Genomic DNA, 15,573 nt, shown 5'->3' on the forward strand with positions numbered 1-15,573 from the left:
TGGGAGGCCCTAACAGGGCCACGTCCTCCCTGTGGTTTCTGGTTGGGGGCACCTATGGTGCCCCCCCTGTTAATCCCTGCACCGTGTGGCAGGCACCACGAGGCAAGCAGCCGCAGCACAAGGTCCCATAGAGAAATGGGACTTTATAATGCAGAACTGCCAACCTACGGTTGATCGGTTCCCACACCGAAAGGTTATCGGGCGGACTTACATCATAATTAGGGCATATTTTCTCACCTCAGGCTTGTAATCAGAGAATAATCTTAAAGACCAGAGCATGTCCAGTAAGTATGGTTCCTCATCTAATGTGTTTCATTTTACTGCAGTTGCATTGCATACTTGGGACTCACTTAAATCAGTTTCTCACCTTAAAAGAGCTATAGCTAAAATAAGGCCCCACAGAAAAGCAATTTAGGACCTGAAAGGCCAAATACTTCAATTACAAACACAAGAATTCACACCTCCTGACCCACTAATACCAGAATTAAAAAATGACATAATGTGAGCCAGTTGATAAAACACACACTGCTCTGTCCCCGCATGAAGTCTCTGCTATAGAATAATGTCAAAGCATGTTTGAGATAAATTAAAATATATATATATATGAAAAGTAATTCAAGATCATGATACGAGTCTAAAAAAGTTTTATTGAATCGTGTAAAATAATAGTGAAAGCATCCTAAGTAGTTTTCTTGAACAACTTCTTAATGAAAAGAGCGCTATTTTCAACAAAAAAATGAAAACTTCATAAAAACCTCACCACCCCACCGGGCCGCCCGATAGTCTCAGGCTGCGGCTCCATATTGGAACCTCTAGGTCAATTTGTTGATTCCTTTATCAAGGATTTTGTACCCGAGACGCAATGTTATATCAGGGACAGCAGGGCGATGATAAACATGATAGAACATCATCCGTTTAATCCTTCCACTGATCTATGTACATTGGATGTTGAATCACTGTAAACCAATATCCCTCAGGTCTTAGCCCTCACAGTTATTAAAAAAACTTTGGACTCCAGACCCAGACCACACGCAGTCCCCACACTTTTCATACTTCAATTGCTTGAGCTATGCCTCACAAGAAACTTCTTCACGTTTGATAACGAATACTACCAGCAAGTGAAGGGCACATCAATGGGGGCGGTTTTTGCCCCCAATCTCGCCATTCTCTTCATGGATTCCCCATAGACCACCATGATTCTGTCACCTCAGAACCTGATCATCTCCGACGTCACATTGTGGCGCCGCTATATCGATGATGTTTTCCTAATTTGGCACAACAAGGCCAGTCTACATCAGTTTCAGCATTTGCTTAATAACAACTGTCTAGGTTTGCAATTCACACTATCACTAGACCAAGTCTCCATTGCCTTCTTAGATTTGACTATATATCGCTCAAACAGAGAACTTCTCACTAGACTTTACAGGAAGCCTACTGAACGGAATTCACTTTTGAGGTATGAAAGCAACCATTTAAGGGCACTACGAGATTCATTACCTTACTCTCAGTTCTTGCGCATCAGGCGTAACTGCTACAAAAAGGAAGAGTACTTCCAAGAACCATTAGTTCTATCCAACAAACTCAGGTCCCGTGGATACCCGAAGCGTTTAGTCCGTAATTCCCTTAAACTGGCTTGGTATTACCCTAGGGAAATATTGTCACCTAAACCAAAAAGTTAAACAAACAGGATAGTCTGCGTCACTGCCTTCTCAACAGCATCTAATCCTGTCCGCAAATCAATTCTGAATCATTAGCCCACACTCAATGCAGGTGCTTTAAACATGGAGCGCCCCTTGTTTGCCTTTAGAAAAACCTGCAATCTGAAGGACCATCTGATACGGGCAGCACTCCCCATGGTGACACCTCCCCTGACATTAGATGCACACTGGGGGTTGACATCTCTGTTGGGGCATTCAAAGTGCTGAAACTGCAATATGTGCGATTTCACTTTGGAAGACAAAACCTTCACATTTGACAATGTTGTAATTCAGTTAAACAATTTTTCAAGCTGTAACACGTGTAACGTCATCTACTTGATTCAATGTCCATGTCAGAAGAATTACATCGGTCAACCCACACAAGAAATCAAGACCCGCATAGGACAACACCGCAGCCGGATCCGCTGCAACACCCCTAATGCACCTCTGGTTGAACCCTTTAACCTTCTTGGACACAAAGACACTGATCTAAAATGGACTGTGCTCAAAACTGTGAGGCTACCTACAAGGGGTGGCAACCTGGGGCAGCTCTTGAATAAAGAGAAACTGAAACTCATTATTCGCTTGGATACTATATTAAATGGTTTGAACTGTAATGAAGAATGGACTACTCTGACTTGAAACTACTGATCTCTCTAATGCAAGTCATTTTATCTGAATATGCCTCCTACTTTTCACAAGGAGCCACTGAACTTATACATTGTTTTCTCTATATGTCAATCATCTATGTAGTAAGTTACTGTGGTAACTTACCTTGAGTAATAAGTTTCTCCATGTCACACAATTTATTTTCTCCTTTATTACTTTTTCCTTTAACCTTCAATTGCTCCATTTCACTTTTAAGAAGGGTTCTATTTTTCTACTTATTATTATAAGCTCCTGCATGAACATCACTCACCTAAGATGGCCGCCATAATTGCAAAGCTAATTGCACTACTACACCTTGTGACGCGTCCGATCACGTGAGTGCCCTCTTTAAAAATGTAACCACACACCCACCTCCCTCGCTCACCGCCGATCCTGGCAGCAGCGTTCCTTCTCCTTAATCACGGTAAGAGAGCCCCGCAACTGCTCCGTCACTCCTCCCAGCCATCAGTCCCACATGCCCTTGATGCACCTTTCTAATTTCAGGTCCCTCGTGGCTGGCTCCGCGCAACCCCCACTCGTCTGGCATTTACTGCTGTGACAGCCTCACACTTCTGAACGGAAATCTACCGTTTTCTATCCTTGAGCTTGGGTTCTGTCCGAGACCGTTTCAACTAGGTAAGTGTGTGTTTCCCTTAGGCGTCATTCCTTCCCTACATCCATTCTCGCACACTTATTTTCACGCTTCCTTCCTCCTCCAGCAAATCCGTCGGACTTCCTTAATTCCCTGGGAGTTTTAGCCCCCACATTCGCCAACCAGGTGAGTCCTTGGCTCTGTTTCTAGGCACTGACCAAGTTCAATTTCGACACTCCTTTGATTGCTTGCTACAAATTGACATAATCGCAGCAGCGGATTGGCCTTAGAGAATTGGCTCCGATGCTAGGCACCGACCGCAGTCAATATCAGCACTCCTTTGATTGCATGTTACAATTTGGCAACCTCGCACCAGCAGAATGATCTTGTGCACTCGTGCCTACTTTTTAATATCTCCACTGTATTTTCAATACCTCAACTGAACTTCTACTACGGCCTCACATAAGCACCTTGTATGCAAGTGTCCCATTCCCCATCTAAACAGCGAACCTCCCTATTTTCTTTATTCTCCTTAGCACCTTAGGCTAACCACTTCACGCAGTGATTACAGTACCTTCATTTCAATGTACCGCTTTGTTTCTAGCCATGTTTGACCACTTCACATAGTGATTACAGTAAATGTCAATGTACCGCCTTGTCTCTAGCCTTGTTTTTCTTCTCACGGCCTTAGTATGACCTCATTATGCACTCTTGTCAATTTACTTATTTTTTTATCAGTTAAAAGCACTGCCCGTCGAAATGTTTTCAGTTATGGAGGTCTCATATGTCAATCTTTTTACTTTTACCTCTAAATAATTCTAATGCTTGGCATTTTGCTTCCTGCCTCCCTCCCCGTTCTTCTATTCACAGGCAGTGCTATTTTTCAGGCGTGTGTAAATTTCCGTCCGGATGATGATCTATGTACCTTGGTATAGATCAAAACGTCGTTGACTACTTTAGACGGAATGCATGTTAACCTCATAGATGCTATTAAACATTCCTCCCCAGTGCTGCGCTGTCCATTGGAACTAGTGCTGAATGGACGTCCAATGGTCGTGCGCAGCACTGGGGAGGTAGTGCTGCCGTCGGCCAATGCACCGAGGCAGCACTTAAGGGGTTAAACACATTTGTTAAAACTTGTGCATTATTGTCCACTCCTCTACAAAGCTTGCCCTCGCGATTCATGATTTGGCGATGAGCTCTTTTTCGTGCCTGAAAATGTTTTGTGTAACTGTTATTGTCTTTATGTTGTGAACCTTGAAGGATACAGGATTGTGTCCCATTCTATGACGCTCGGTCTTGAACTTTAGTACTGAATTTTTTTGTATCTATTAAATCAAACAATGTCCGGCTGGACATAAGCGAATCTATATAGTACTGATTCTGGTCTATATTTACTGTTGTATTGCATAAATTATTGAAGGACCCACTGTTCCTAATAATTAGCTGATACCCAGGGTCCTTCCTACCTTGTGGGTTCCTTTGTCTTTTGAAAACATAGAATAATGTCAAAGCACGTTTGAGATAAATTAAAATATATATATATATATATATGAAAAGTAATTCAGGAACATGATATGAGTCTAAAAAAGTTTTATTGAATCATGTAAAATAATAGTGAGAGCATCCTAAGTAGTTTTCTTGAACAACTTCCTAACGAAAAGAGCGCTATTTTCAACTAAAAGACCATGAAAACTTTACGGCATTAGTAACGTATCGTACAATGATGTGAAGACTTCTGGAAACGAAATATTCAAATGTGTTTATTTGCACATGAACTTTGTTTTCAGATTATTTTGTGCTGAATGCACTATTTTTCCTTTCATCTGCTGAGCCTTGAAAAATTGTCTGGTGATGGGCACAGTGTATGCAACTTGAGATCCTAGGCACATGGTTAAATTACTTTACATTATTGAAATTGTAAAAATGTTGTTCAGGCCTAGAATAGCTAAGGCTTTCTAATGAATGTGGTATCCCAGATAGTGATTTTTCGTCCACTGGGGCGTGGTACCTCAGAGAGGTAGGCCATTCACCTCCTAATAAAAAAAGACTGCGATAAGGCACAGTTTAGCAAGTGCAAGAAGGATAAGCGCCCCACAACCCCTCCTGCCCTATACTCTTGCAGTATGCACAAGCCTAATCACATGAAAACCACTAACTCTTGGAACAGTAGCCCAATTCACAAGCCCACATACGCCTGTCGCAGAGGACACCTTAGTTCACAATATTATAATGGAAAAAGGGGAAATGTGCACGGCATTTGGCAGACTGACATTGTAAAGCAAAATTTGTGTCCATTTCCATTCAAATAAGTAACTTCTCTGTACCTTCCTCTGCAGAAAAATTACAGTACTCTTGCATTTCACAGTGTAGTACTGTGGTATACATAATGTACATCTTATGTTACCAACACCCAAGACATCAGCAAGCACAAATCTTTGTAGTATGGTTTAGAAAAGACCTTCAAAAGCAAAATTTAAAAGGCTAGCAAAGTATTTTACAGGACATGGATCAATCAAGTACAAAATCGACGTAAAACAATTTTCTTTTGTTCATGGGAATCACAACATGGCCCACTGAAATGACCTTCAAAATTGTTAACATTTTCTTTTTTTTTTAACATTAGAGATTGCACTCAACAACAAAATGAGCCACAGCAAAATATTGCAATGAAGTGAAAATCAAAGAACATTTAGTCACTTTTTCAACCCAAAGCCGTATCTATAGATTATCCTATATCGAAGGCCCACTCCTGTCACTAACCTAACAAAATAGCCCAAAACTAAAATATACTACAGCCTAATATCATCAAAGCATCAAATGAAAGATTAGTGGCAAACTCTGTGGATAAAAGTCACCTGCAACCGCTCTTTGAAAAATACAGACAAAAAAACCCGGAACACATGAACAACAAATAGCGATGGAAAAGAAGATAGAAGCTCTCCAAGACAAACGCACCGATTTGGAAGACCGGTCTTGCAGGGACAATATACGCATTCGCAATGTTTATGCGAATAAAGAAATCCACAAATAATGGACTACTGCAGATATTTATTTTACCACAATAATTTGTGAAGATTAGTCCTACGTAATACCCATTATGCGAGCGCACTGAGCGGGTGCACTCAGACACCAGCTGGGTTTGAGGCAGGGAGACATAAGTGCAAAATTAGGCTTATTTGAGCTGAAAGGTCAAAAAATGAGAGAAGCGAGATTCAGAAGAGAAATCATATTCAGAGATCAAACTCTGGACGGTTCAAGACATCTCACAAACAACGCGCTATGGCCCTGATCACGGCGGAACTACTACAGACACATCTGTTACTAATGGACATTTCCTTTTGGATTATGGTTCCAACTACAAATCAGATCACATATGGTTTACACAGTGGAGGAGCCAAAAGAGCTTATAGGGCCAGCAATGGAAATGCCAGAAACCTCCCAAAAACATGGAGCTAAAGGTGAAAACCGCATAGTAAAACTCAAAATGAATTGGCGACCAATCGTTGTGTATACAGGGATGCACCACCTTGAATACTTGTCAGTGCTTTGATGCCAATTAGAGATGGTTCTTGTTTTACAAAATGACATGTAAAATGCAAATGTCCTAATGTTTGCGGCTTACCTGTTTCTGGGGCAGGGTGACCTCCTGCTACTTTGCCTTGTGATCTGATTTTACTATTGTCATTCGTAGTTTCTTTAACTTTTCCCAAAGTACCGATAACTGAAAAACAACAAACAGGAGTTTAGAAAAAAGCGTTCAAGGGACATGTGCAGCTAAATTGCTCAGTTATTCATTTACATAGCTGGACATGCAAAGACAAAAGCAAGTGAAACTATTCAGCAATTTTAAATTGAACAGGAGAAGAACTTGTGTTACACATTAGTGAAGTAATTTCCCCCTCAACATCTTCCTTTGAGGAGATTTTCTCTATTGCCCTCCAATGGGCCCTTAAATTATATTTGGTGAATGAAACTGCAGTAAAGGTACATAGGACTTTCCTTTTTGGCACTCCGTTTAAGCTTGGAGACAGAGAATATTAGGACATGGTGATTTTGGTAAACATTCCCCGATAATGGGCAGTGCAGAAGAAAGAACTACTAGGCCATCAAGATACTAAGAGACTTGCAGACTTATCTGGGGGCACAGTGATTAAAACTGAGGAAGGCAAATGTGTCATGAAGGATGAGACACATTTTTGTGACAGTTACTATCCACTGCAGAATGAGACATATACATCAGAAAAAGTCATCACTTTATCCCTTTGGTAATGATATGGCTCATACTCAGTTTGTATTTATGTCTGTGATAATCTGGACAGATCTGAGAGGTATAACGAACCACTGCTCAGGGGATGTATTGCTGGCCTGCATTCTTCAAGGTACATCATCAAAATGGTCCTATGAGATCACACCTTGTGCTCAACCATCTTAAAAAGAATACAATCCCACCAATCAAGCTGATTTATTATCTTTTTGTTTCGGTACTTAGTTTTAGGTTGGTTAGGTCGCGCCTAGGCAGCATGCAAGTGCTGCTTAGGAATGACCTCTTGGAATCACACAGGATGTTTTGGTAAACTCGTGCATGTACTGTACTGTTTCCAATGAGCACTCGTGTATGTATGGCGTTTACCTTGCGGGAGCGAGCAGCTGCGCCATATATTTCCAATCCTCACGTCCGCTCTTGCGTTAATTGGAAACAGATGGCGGTCGCGTTCACTTTTGCGGCTGCTTGTTTGTATTATCTCAGTCACAAGCTATCTCTTCACTCCACAGATGGTCTGCTGCCCCAGTGCTCTGTTTCGGGACTAGGCTCTGCCGTTAATTGAAGTTAAAGATCTGCATTCAGTGCATTATCCTGTCCTTGCCACACAGCTTGTTTTTTGTAAAATGCTAAACAGATCATGTTGTTTCTACTCCGCATTTATGTATTAGTCAGCTGTTTGGAGTGCAGGTTTTGTTTTGTTAGGTTTGGCAAAAGAAGTAGGTCTAGTTCTGCGATTTTGGTTCTCCCTGAGCTGGTACGGAATCTTGGAACATGGGACTTTTTTCGTCTCTCAGCACAGTTTTAGGACTATGGCACGTCCAATCGACATCTGTGTATGGCATTCAAGCACTCCCGCCAAAACTGCGACAGGCATTGTGTGACGTTATCAGAGTCCTTTCTTTCACTGCTGGCGGAAAGAACACGAGTTAACGCTGAATCCCACTGAGTTACACATCAAAATGTGCGCCCCAGCAGCACTACGGAAACACGCATTGTGATGTTTTTTTTGTTAAGAAAATGGGAGGGGATTCTGTCTCATACACACGTGTCCTCTGCTGAAGAACTTAATTTATATTGTGGAAAAAGGAAAGTGCTGAGGCCACAACACTCGGGCCTGGAGGCTGATATGCATCTATTGTTAGGTATTTTATTTTGTCTTTTTTTACCGAGGGTCCTAAGGTTGTACGCTTGTACGCTTGTATACTATACGTTAAAAAAAAATCAAAAGCCGAGTTTCTTGAAAGATACTTATGATACAACCCACGTAAATTACTTTTTATAAAATAACCCAGAATTAAAGTTTGAGGTTTGTGAACCATCAAACCCTTTCACAAAGAGCACAAGAGTAGAGTAGAGTGGAAGTTTGTTAGAGATGCAAGGCCCCAAGCACTTTCCAGAAATGTTACAAAACCGTGCAAGAGTGGTGATTCAGTCGTTTTATTGACACTTATAAGGTCCCAAAGGCGAACCCTATTGGCTATGCCAATGCTGGTTTTTCTCTTAGGGATGCCTTGTTTGGGAAAGGAGGACGAAACATGTAATTTTCACATGCTATGTTACCTGGTAACCTAACTCTTTCTTAGCTGATCTCTCGGACATGATAATTATAACTCCGATATTGGCCTCTACACGATTATAGCCCTACCAGAGGCTGGGTGAAAATCCAACTAGTCCCAATGGAGCACAAATAAGTTACTTACCCTCGGTAAAGCTATTTGGGGTAGATACTTCCTCACAAGGGGAGCAATGCGTAGGTGTTAGACTGGATCCAGGAAAAATCTAAAGCAGTACTCTATTTTGATCTGGAAATGACAACCGAAGTTTCATATAAGCAGCACCCATGCACACTGTACCTGTAAGGAAACGCATCATGAATTGTGATTTGAACAAGGATGACTGGTCCTGCAAATGTGAAAAGACCGGAAGAGCTAACAATGTTTTGCAGTGCACACAGCAAGTTCTTGCTGGATCAAAGACAAAACACACAACAATACATCTGAAGTTTGGCCTGCAAAGACTCTGAGTGGTACCACACCAAACCATAAACTTGTCCCAGTGCTTGGCATACACAGATTTCGTGGAACAATGTTTAACTGCCAGGATAACAACCTTGAGAGTGAATCAAATGGAATCTCCATGTTTGGAGGTAGGCTTGCGCAGGACTGGATGCAGGCATCACTGGAAGACACTCCACCAATTATGGGTGTAACTGCCATTCATGACCTGCTCGGTGTCTGTGGCTGAGTTGACCCACCCTTGCATTGAAAGACCCAACCAGGTGGTTCACATTCAGGGATATTCCTCGACGACTCACTCAGTCCCAGTCAGAGAACCTCCTGACACAGGACTCAAGACCCCACTGCTTGTTGCAGTACCACATGACGGTGGCCTTATCCATGAGAACCTGCATCATCCTCCTCTTGATGGTTAACAGGAAGGTCTTCAAAGCCAAGCTGATAATCCCCAATTTTTAAAAGCTTGATGTAGAGCAGGGTTTCCGCTTGACACCCAATAACTCTGATTCCTAGATGGCCTCTCAACCCAGCAGCACTGCGTCCGTCACCACCATCAGGTCTGGGTCTGGGAGGGATAAGGACAGGGGTCTGCCGCCAGTCCGATCGCGATTGAGCAGCCACCACTGCAAATCTTTTGCGGTTTCCTACGAAAACCTGGATGGAATCTGTTAAGTTTCCATGGAGCTGTGCCCACTGAGACCTCACCTCCGTTTGCAGAGCCCACAAATGTCACCTGGCAAAGTTGATGAACAGGAAGCAGGAGGAACGAAGGCCCAGACGTCGGAGAGCCAATAGCCTCCAGGACTGAGGCTGAAAGATCAGGATCAGAGTCAGAATGCCCTGGACTGTGCAGTCCAGGGAAAAGGCACAGAATTGCACCATATTCAGGATGGCTACGATGAAATGTAGCATTCATGAAGAAGTCAGGTGTGTATTTAGCATGTTGATAGTAGTGCCCTAATGATGTTAGAAGGTTTATCACTGCCCGCAGGTGGTCAACGACTGCCTGGGGCAAGTCCACCTTCAACAGCCAGTTGTCGAGGTAGGAGAAGACTTGAAAACCCAACCTCCGAAGGTTTACTGCAACAACCATAAATAACTTTTGTGAACATTCAATGGGCTCTGGTCAGGTCAAAAAGGAGCACAAGCTGAAAATGTTCTTGGCCTACTGTGAACCACATATAGTTTCTGTGGGCCTGTAGGATGGTGCTATGGAAATAGGCATCCAACAGGTACAAGGCTACAACCCTGTATCCAAAATCTAGGGCAGACCAAACCTATGCAAGTATCTTGAATCTCACTTTCACAGGTAGGCATTGAGAGGTAAAAGTTTAAAATAAGACGAAGACTTCCATACTTCATCAGTACAATGAAGTAGGGGGAATAATACCCAGTTCATATTTCTGAGGCTCGAACCCTCTTCATAGCTTCTTTGACCAATAAAACCTGCACCTCCTATTGCAAAATAGACATATGGTCCTCCGGCAGCGGTTCGGATATTGGTGGAAGGTGTGGCACGGTAGAAAGAGATGGGAAGGAGTAGCAACATCTGGAAACTTTGAAAGGCATCTGTCTGAAGTGATGTCTTGCACCCCTGGAAGAAATGGCCGCTCCTGTCATCTACAGGTGTGGAATTTTAGTTTGCGAGCTAAACATCATCTGCGCCAGCTTGTCACCCACGTACAAACATGCACGATCGCCATTTTAGGTAACATGGTCTCCCTGTCCACAATCAGTCGCCAGCGCGCTCCTCTCACCCTGCAAGCATCCTCCGCGCACCCTGGCTCCCCCTCCCTCCCCCTCATGAGCATGACCCTTCTGCATGACCCTGTCCTTGGGAGTCACGCCTACGCCTGACTAGCATCTCCTCTCCTCCCATGAATGCCCCTCTGTTGATAAACCTCCCCTCCACGCTCGATTGTCCATGCGGCATGAATACCACCCCTTTGATGACCCCTTCCCCCGTGTCCAACTGTCCACACAGGTCCGAGGCCATCGCCTAAGCCGGGAGATATCATTTACTGCCCCTTATTGTATGAAGTCGACCTTCCTCAAAAGGACCCTCTATTGATCAAGACCTCCCCACCCCCTGGGACATGATCAGGCGCGCACGCCCTAAGACTCAGTTGCGTAATGACCCTCTCCTCTTATCAGCAGATTGAGGACCTCTATTGTGGAGGTATATGGGGTGGGATTGACACGAGGATTACGGGGATGTTTTCACAATGTTATGATTGTAATAAAGAAAGGTCACATGCCATAAACCAGTGTATAAGAGGCCAGGCCTCCGAGAGGCTGTTAGAGCACCTCGAGACGATACCTTGTTGTCTGATCTGATGTGTTCTGCTCCGTCGGAATAAAACTTCTGTTTCCTGCCTTCTGGTCTCCGGCGCCTGCCTCATTGCTTGGTAAATTTGAATGGTACAAGGGCGGTTAGCGCCGGGCAAATCTTGAGAAAGGTCCTAGCCCTACCTTTTTCTACAATTGGCGTCCCAAAGCGTGGGGCCCATCAGCGACACGTGGATCCAGTGGGAGAGGTCCCGACGACAGAGTGAACGACTGCAACGATCGGGAAGAGCTTGTGTCCGATAGACCCTCGTCTGACAGCCGATCATCCGACCTTCACTAGTTCTGAACAGACCTCTCTCGAGTGATCTACGGTCCTGACTGGGAACCATCAGGAGTGCCACGGGCATCACGAAGGAGAGAGGACGATCGGGCGCTGGATCCAGAGGACAGGAAACCGTCCATGCGGTCCGGGTAAGGTCGTGTAAACACGACGAATTGAGAAAAGATTGTTTTGTTTGGATAATACTAGTATTACGCTTTGTTGAAACCTCTGGAGATTCGCTGTCTGCAAACGGAGAAAACAACAGGCTCTCTCTTTGCAAACAGTGAAGGATAGGTAACGCAGACTTTTGTCCCCGTTGTAATCCGTCGTGCCTATCTTCCTCCCCCACTGTTTCCCGAACTGTCGTTCGTGGATTATTGTCTGGAGATTCTTTGTCTGCAAACAGGGAAGAACAAGGTCTCTCTTTGCAGGTAGAGAAAGAGTGGGTAACGATAACTTTTCGTGCCCACTTATTCTCCCCACTGATTGTTTGATTGACCGATTGTTCGGTATTGGTTCGTTTGAGGTATTCACCGCCGGCAAACAACGGAGAATAGAAATATTCTGTCTAGTCTTTGCCCGCCGTGATAAGATAGGTAGTGCAGACTTTTGTCCCCGTTGTAATCCGTCATGCCTATCTTCTCCCCACTGGTTGGTAGCCTGTTTAGCCCGGACCGCTTATTGGAGATGAACCATCCAGCCCCATTGGAGGGCACCCCTAATAAGGACATGTTCACTAAACATGGACTAGTCGCTATAGCTTATACTAAGCTATGGCATAAATATACAAAGAAGAACCCTGAAAGTCAGTGGCCACTGATAGGTTCCTTTGATGATCATAAAATAAAAGCATTAGAGATAGCGCTCCAGAAAAATAAAACTACGCCCAGTATGCTCGACAGTATCGGCATGTGGCGCAAAGAAACGGAACAACGAAAGAAAAGAGAAGAAGCAAAAATAGGGAAAGAATTACGAAAGGCAGCCCACCTGGCGGCAAAGCAACTAGAAGAGGAAATAAAAGAAAGAAAGGAAGCTACACAAAACCAAGAATCAGGGTCGACAGGCCAATGTCCTGTTAGGACCCCCTCTGCGCTCTACCCTGAATTGCCCTCCAAACAGCGGGCGAACGATGAGTTACTACTAGGTCCCCCAATCATCTACATGCCCCCTCCGTATGCCCCCTGCCAACAACACCCGCAGGCCCTAAGTGCAAACGAGAACGACCTTGGCGCTAGTGCACCGGCCCTCACGGCCTCCGCACCAGCCACATTAACAACTTCGTCAGACGATCCCGAGGCTAGCAAACAACCACCATCCAGACCAAATAGGTTGAGCAAAGATGAGCGGGATGGGATCGACAAAATAGCAAAGACATTAGTAGAACGAAGGGAGAGCGAAGATTACACAATGAGTGTATATAATTCACATGCCGACAGCCACAGACGGCATTTCATCTTGCGATTCAGCTACCACACCCTGAACGCATATGAAGATAGGTATCAAAGTAAGGGTCCCGCTAAAGTAACAACGCTGTATAGGAAGATTGATGTAGGAGATGGGACTGAACGTGAGGCGACGGAGCTCTTCATGCAGATGCTTGAGGTCTTCCGCCACCTCACGGAACAAAAACCAGAAGCCAAGGTTACAGTCCCTGAAACGACCTCGGTAGAAGTAGCCAATACTATGATGCCTATCAGAGAAGCGGCCCCTTACTGGATCCCGCCACGTGGCCAGGGAACAAGCGATGATATTAATAATGCAGATGCAAAAGGGAGGGTTGTGTACAATTGGGTTTACCAACCATGGGACCGACAAGATATCCTAACCTTCAAACAAACCCTGCCCGATTTAAGAAAGAACCCGACCGCATTTTATACCGAATTAGGCACAGCCTTGGGTTCGACAATAATGACTTTAGCGGACATTGACTAGTTCTTTGGGTTATGCCTGCCAGCTGACGTGTGGAAGCAAATCCGGAAGGCTGACCACACGGATCTGTTTGGACATACCTGGGACCAACTCGGTAAACTAGATAGACAACGAGAGCCTGGAAGGAAACCAGTAAAAGACATACTGGAACTCCCAGACAAACTAGTCCAGAAATTAAAGACACTGATCCCAGAAAGAAAGGTAGATTGGTCGATAGTCACGGCCTGTCGACAGAAACCGCAGGAAGATGTGTCAGAATACTTCTCCCGATTCGAGAAATTGTTCTCCGACTACAGTGGCCAAGACATGACCACCGCAACCGGACAGCACCTGTTTGTACAAAATTACGTAAAAGGCCTAACACAAGAAGTCTCCCAAAAGCTGCAGACGAGCGAGAGTAGTTGGGGGGCCTCCAAACCCGCAGCTATCCTTCAGATGGCTCAGTATTACGAGCACCAAAAGAATGAGAATGATAGGGCGTCCGAGAAAAAGAAGAAAGATTTAAAAGAAAGGGTAATGATAGCCCAGATACAAGGTATAACGGTAGGACGAGAACACCAAAGGGGGAACTACCAATCAACCACCCCCAGAGATCTACCTCCTAAAGATCACACCCCAACACCCCACACTGGACGTAGAGACATTAGCAATGACCAATGCGCCTTCTGCAAAGGGTTCGGCCATTGGAAATCCCAGTGTCCGGTTTTGCTAGAAGTGAATAGAAATAGGGACTCCAGGGATGTGGCAGGTGGTCCGAGAAATAGAGTACAAGGACGAGGGCACACCAACGACACCAACAATGACAGATCAGGGAGACCGAACACATTTGACCGTCCCCGACAGAACCAATATCAGCTGTCCGAAGGTGAAAATGCCCCCGACTTTGCATAGGACTGCCAGGGGCAAGGGAGGGATCCAGTCGAGCTCTGTGTTGACCAGCAAGGTCCTTATGTCACCGCTAAGGTCCTGGGTACAGAGTCTCCATTCTTGGTAGACACTGGGGCGACACGTAGTGTGTTATCAAAACGACTGATTCCAAGGGCACCCTTGTCTGGCTCACACATAACGTCGATAGGTTTCGATGGAACGCCCTCCACTAACCCCCTGTCCGTACCTATTATCTTTGACCTAGAAAACAACACCACTGACGCGACATTTCTGCTCTCCTCCAACTCCCCTGACGCCATTATGGGCATTGACTTACTGAAACATTTTCGAGCTACCATTAGGTGTTCCCCAGATGGAATACGAGTCATCCTGTACGACAACCCAGACATGCCCAGATCCCGTCCCCCACGACACATGTGCTCCATAACTGACGCTGACCTGTCCCTGCTTGACACCCTGCCTCAGTACCTGTGGGCCAAAAATGACTCTGATGTGGGGCGAATGATGATTGATCCTATTCACATAACTGTACGACAGGACGCTATGCTCCCGAAACTCCCGCAATATCGGATATCCCCAGAGGGTGAGAAGGCACTGGTAGCGATCATTCAGTCTCTGGTAGATGCAGGAGTGGTTGAAGAGGTGGTTAGCAACGTCTGCAACAGCCCAATCCTACCTATTGTTAAGAAGCAAGGTGAAGGAGATGAGAAAGCGTACCGCTTCATCATCGACTTACGAGAGATTAACAAAGTGGTTATACCCCAATATCCTGTAGTCTCCGATATCACCACCATTCTGACCCTCATCCCGTCCACTGCCACCACCTTCACTGTTATCGACCTTAAGAACGCGTTTTTCTCTATCCCCATCCATCCAGACAGCCGTTATCTCTTCGGCTTCACTTTAAAATCCCGCTCGTACTGATT

General features: G+C 44.7%; 1 protein-coding gene across 2 annotated transcripts in view; it reads right to left on the minus strand.

Moving 5' to 3' along the window:
- Positions 1 to 15,573, minus strand: part of LRP11 (LDL receptor related protein 11) — a 235,231-nt gene that overhangs the window by 20,986 nt on the left and 198,672 nt on the right. For both annotated transcript variants that reach the window (XM_086927567.1, XM_086927568.1), the window contains one exon: positions 6,563 to 6,661. In XM_086927567.1, the coding sequence (XP_086783693.1) occupies positions 6,563 to 6,661 (99 nt within the window). The remainder of the gene's footprint in view (positions 1 to 6,562; positions 6,662 to 15,573) is intronic.

This window comes from Lissotriton vulgaris, chromosome 6 (genome assembly GCF_964263255.1).
Source record: "Lissotriton vulgaris chromosome 6, aLisVul1.2, whole genome shotgun sequence".
Lineage (NCBI taxonomy): Eukaryota > Metazoa > Chordata > Amphibia > Caudata > Salamandridae > Lissotriton > Lissotriton vulgaris.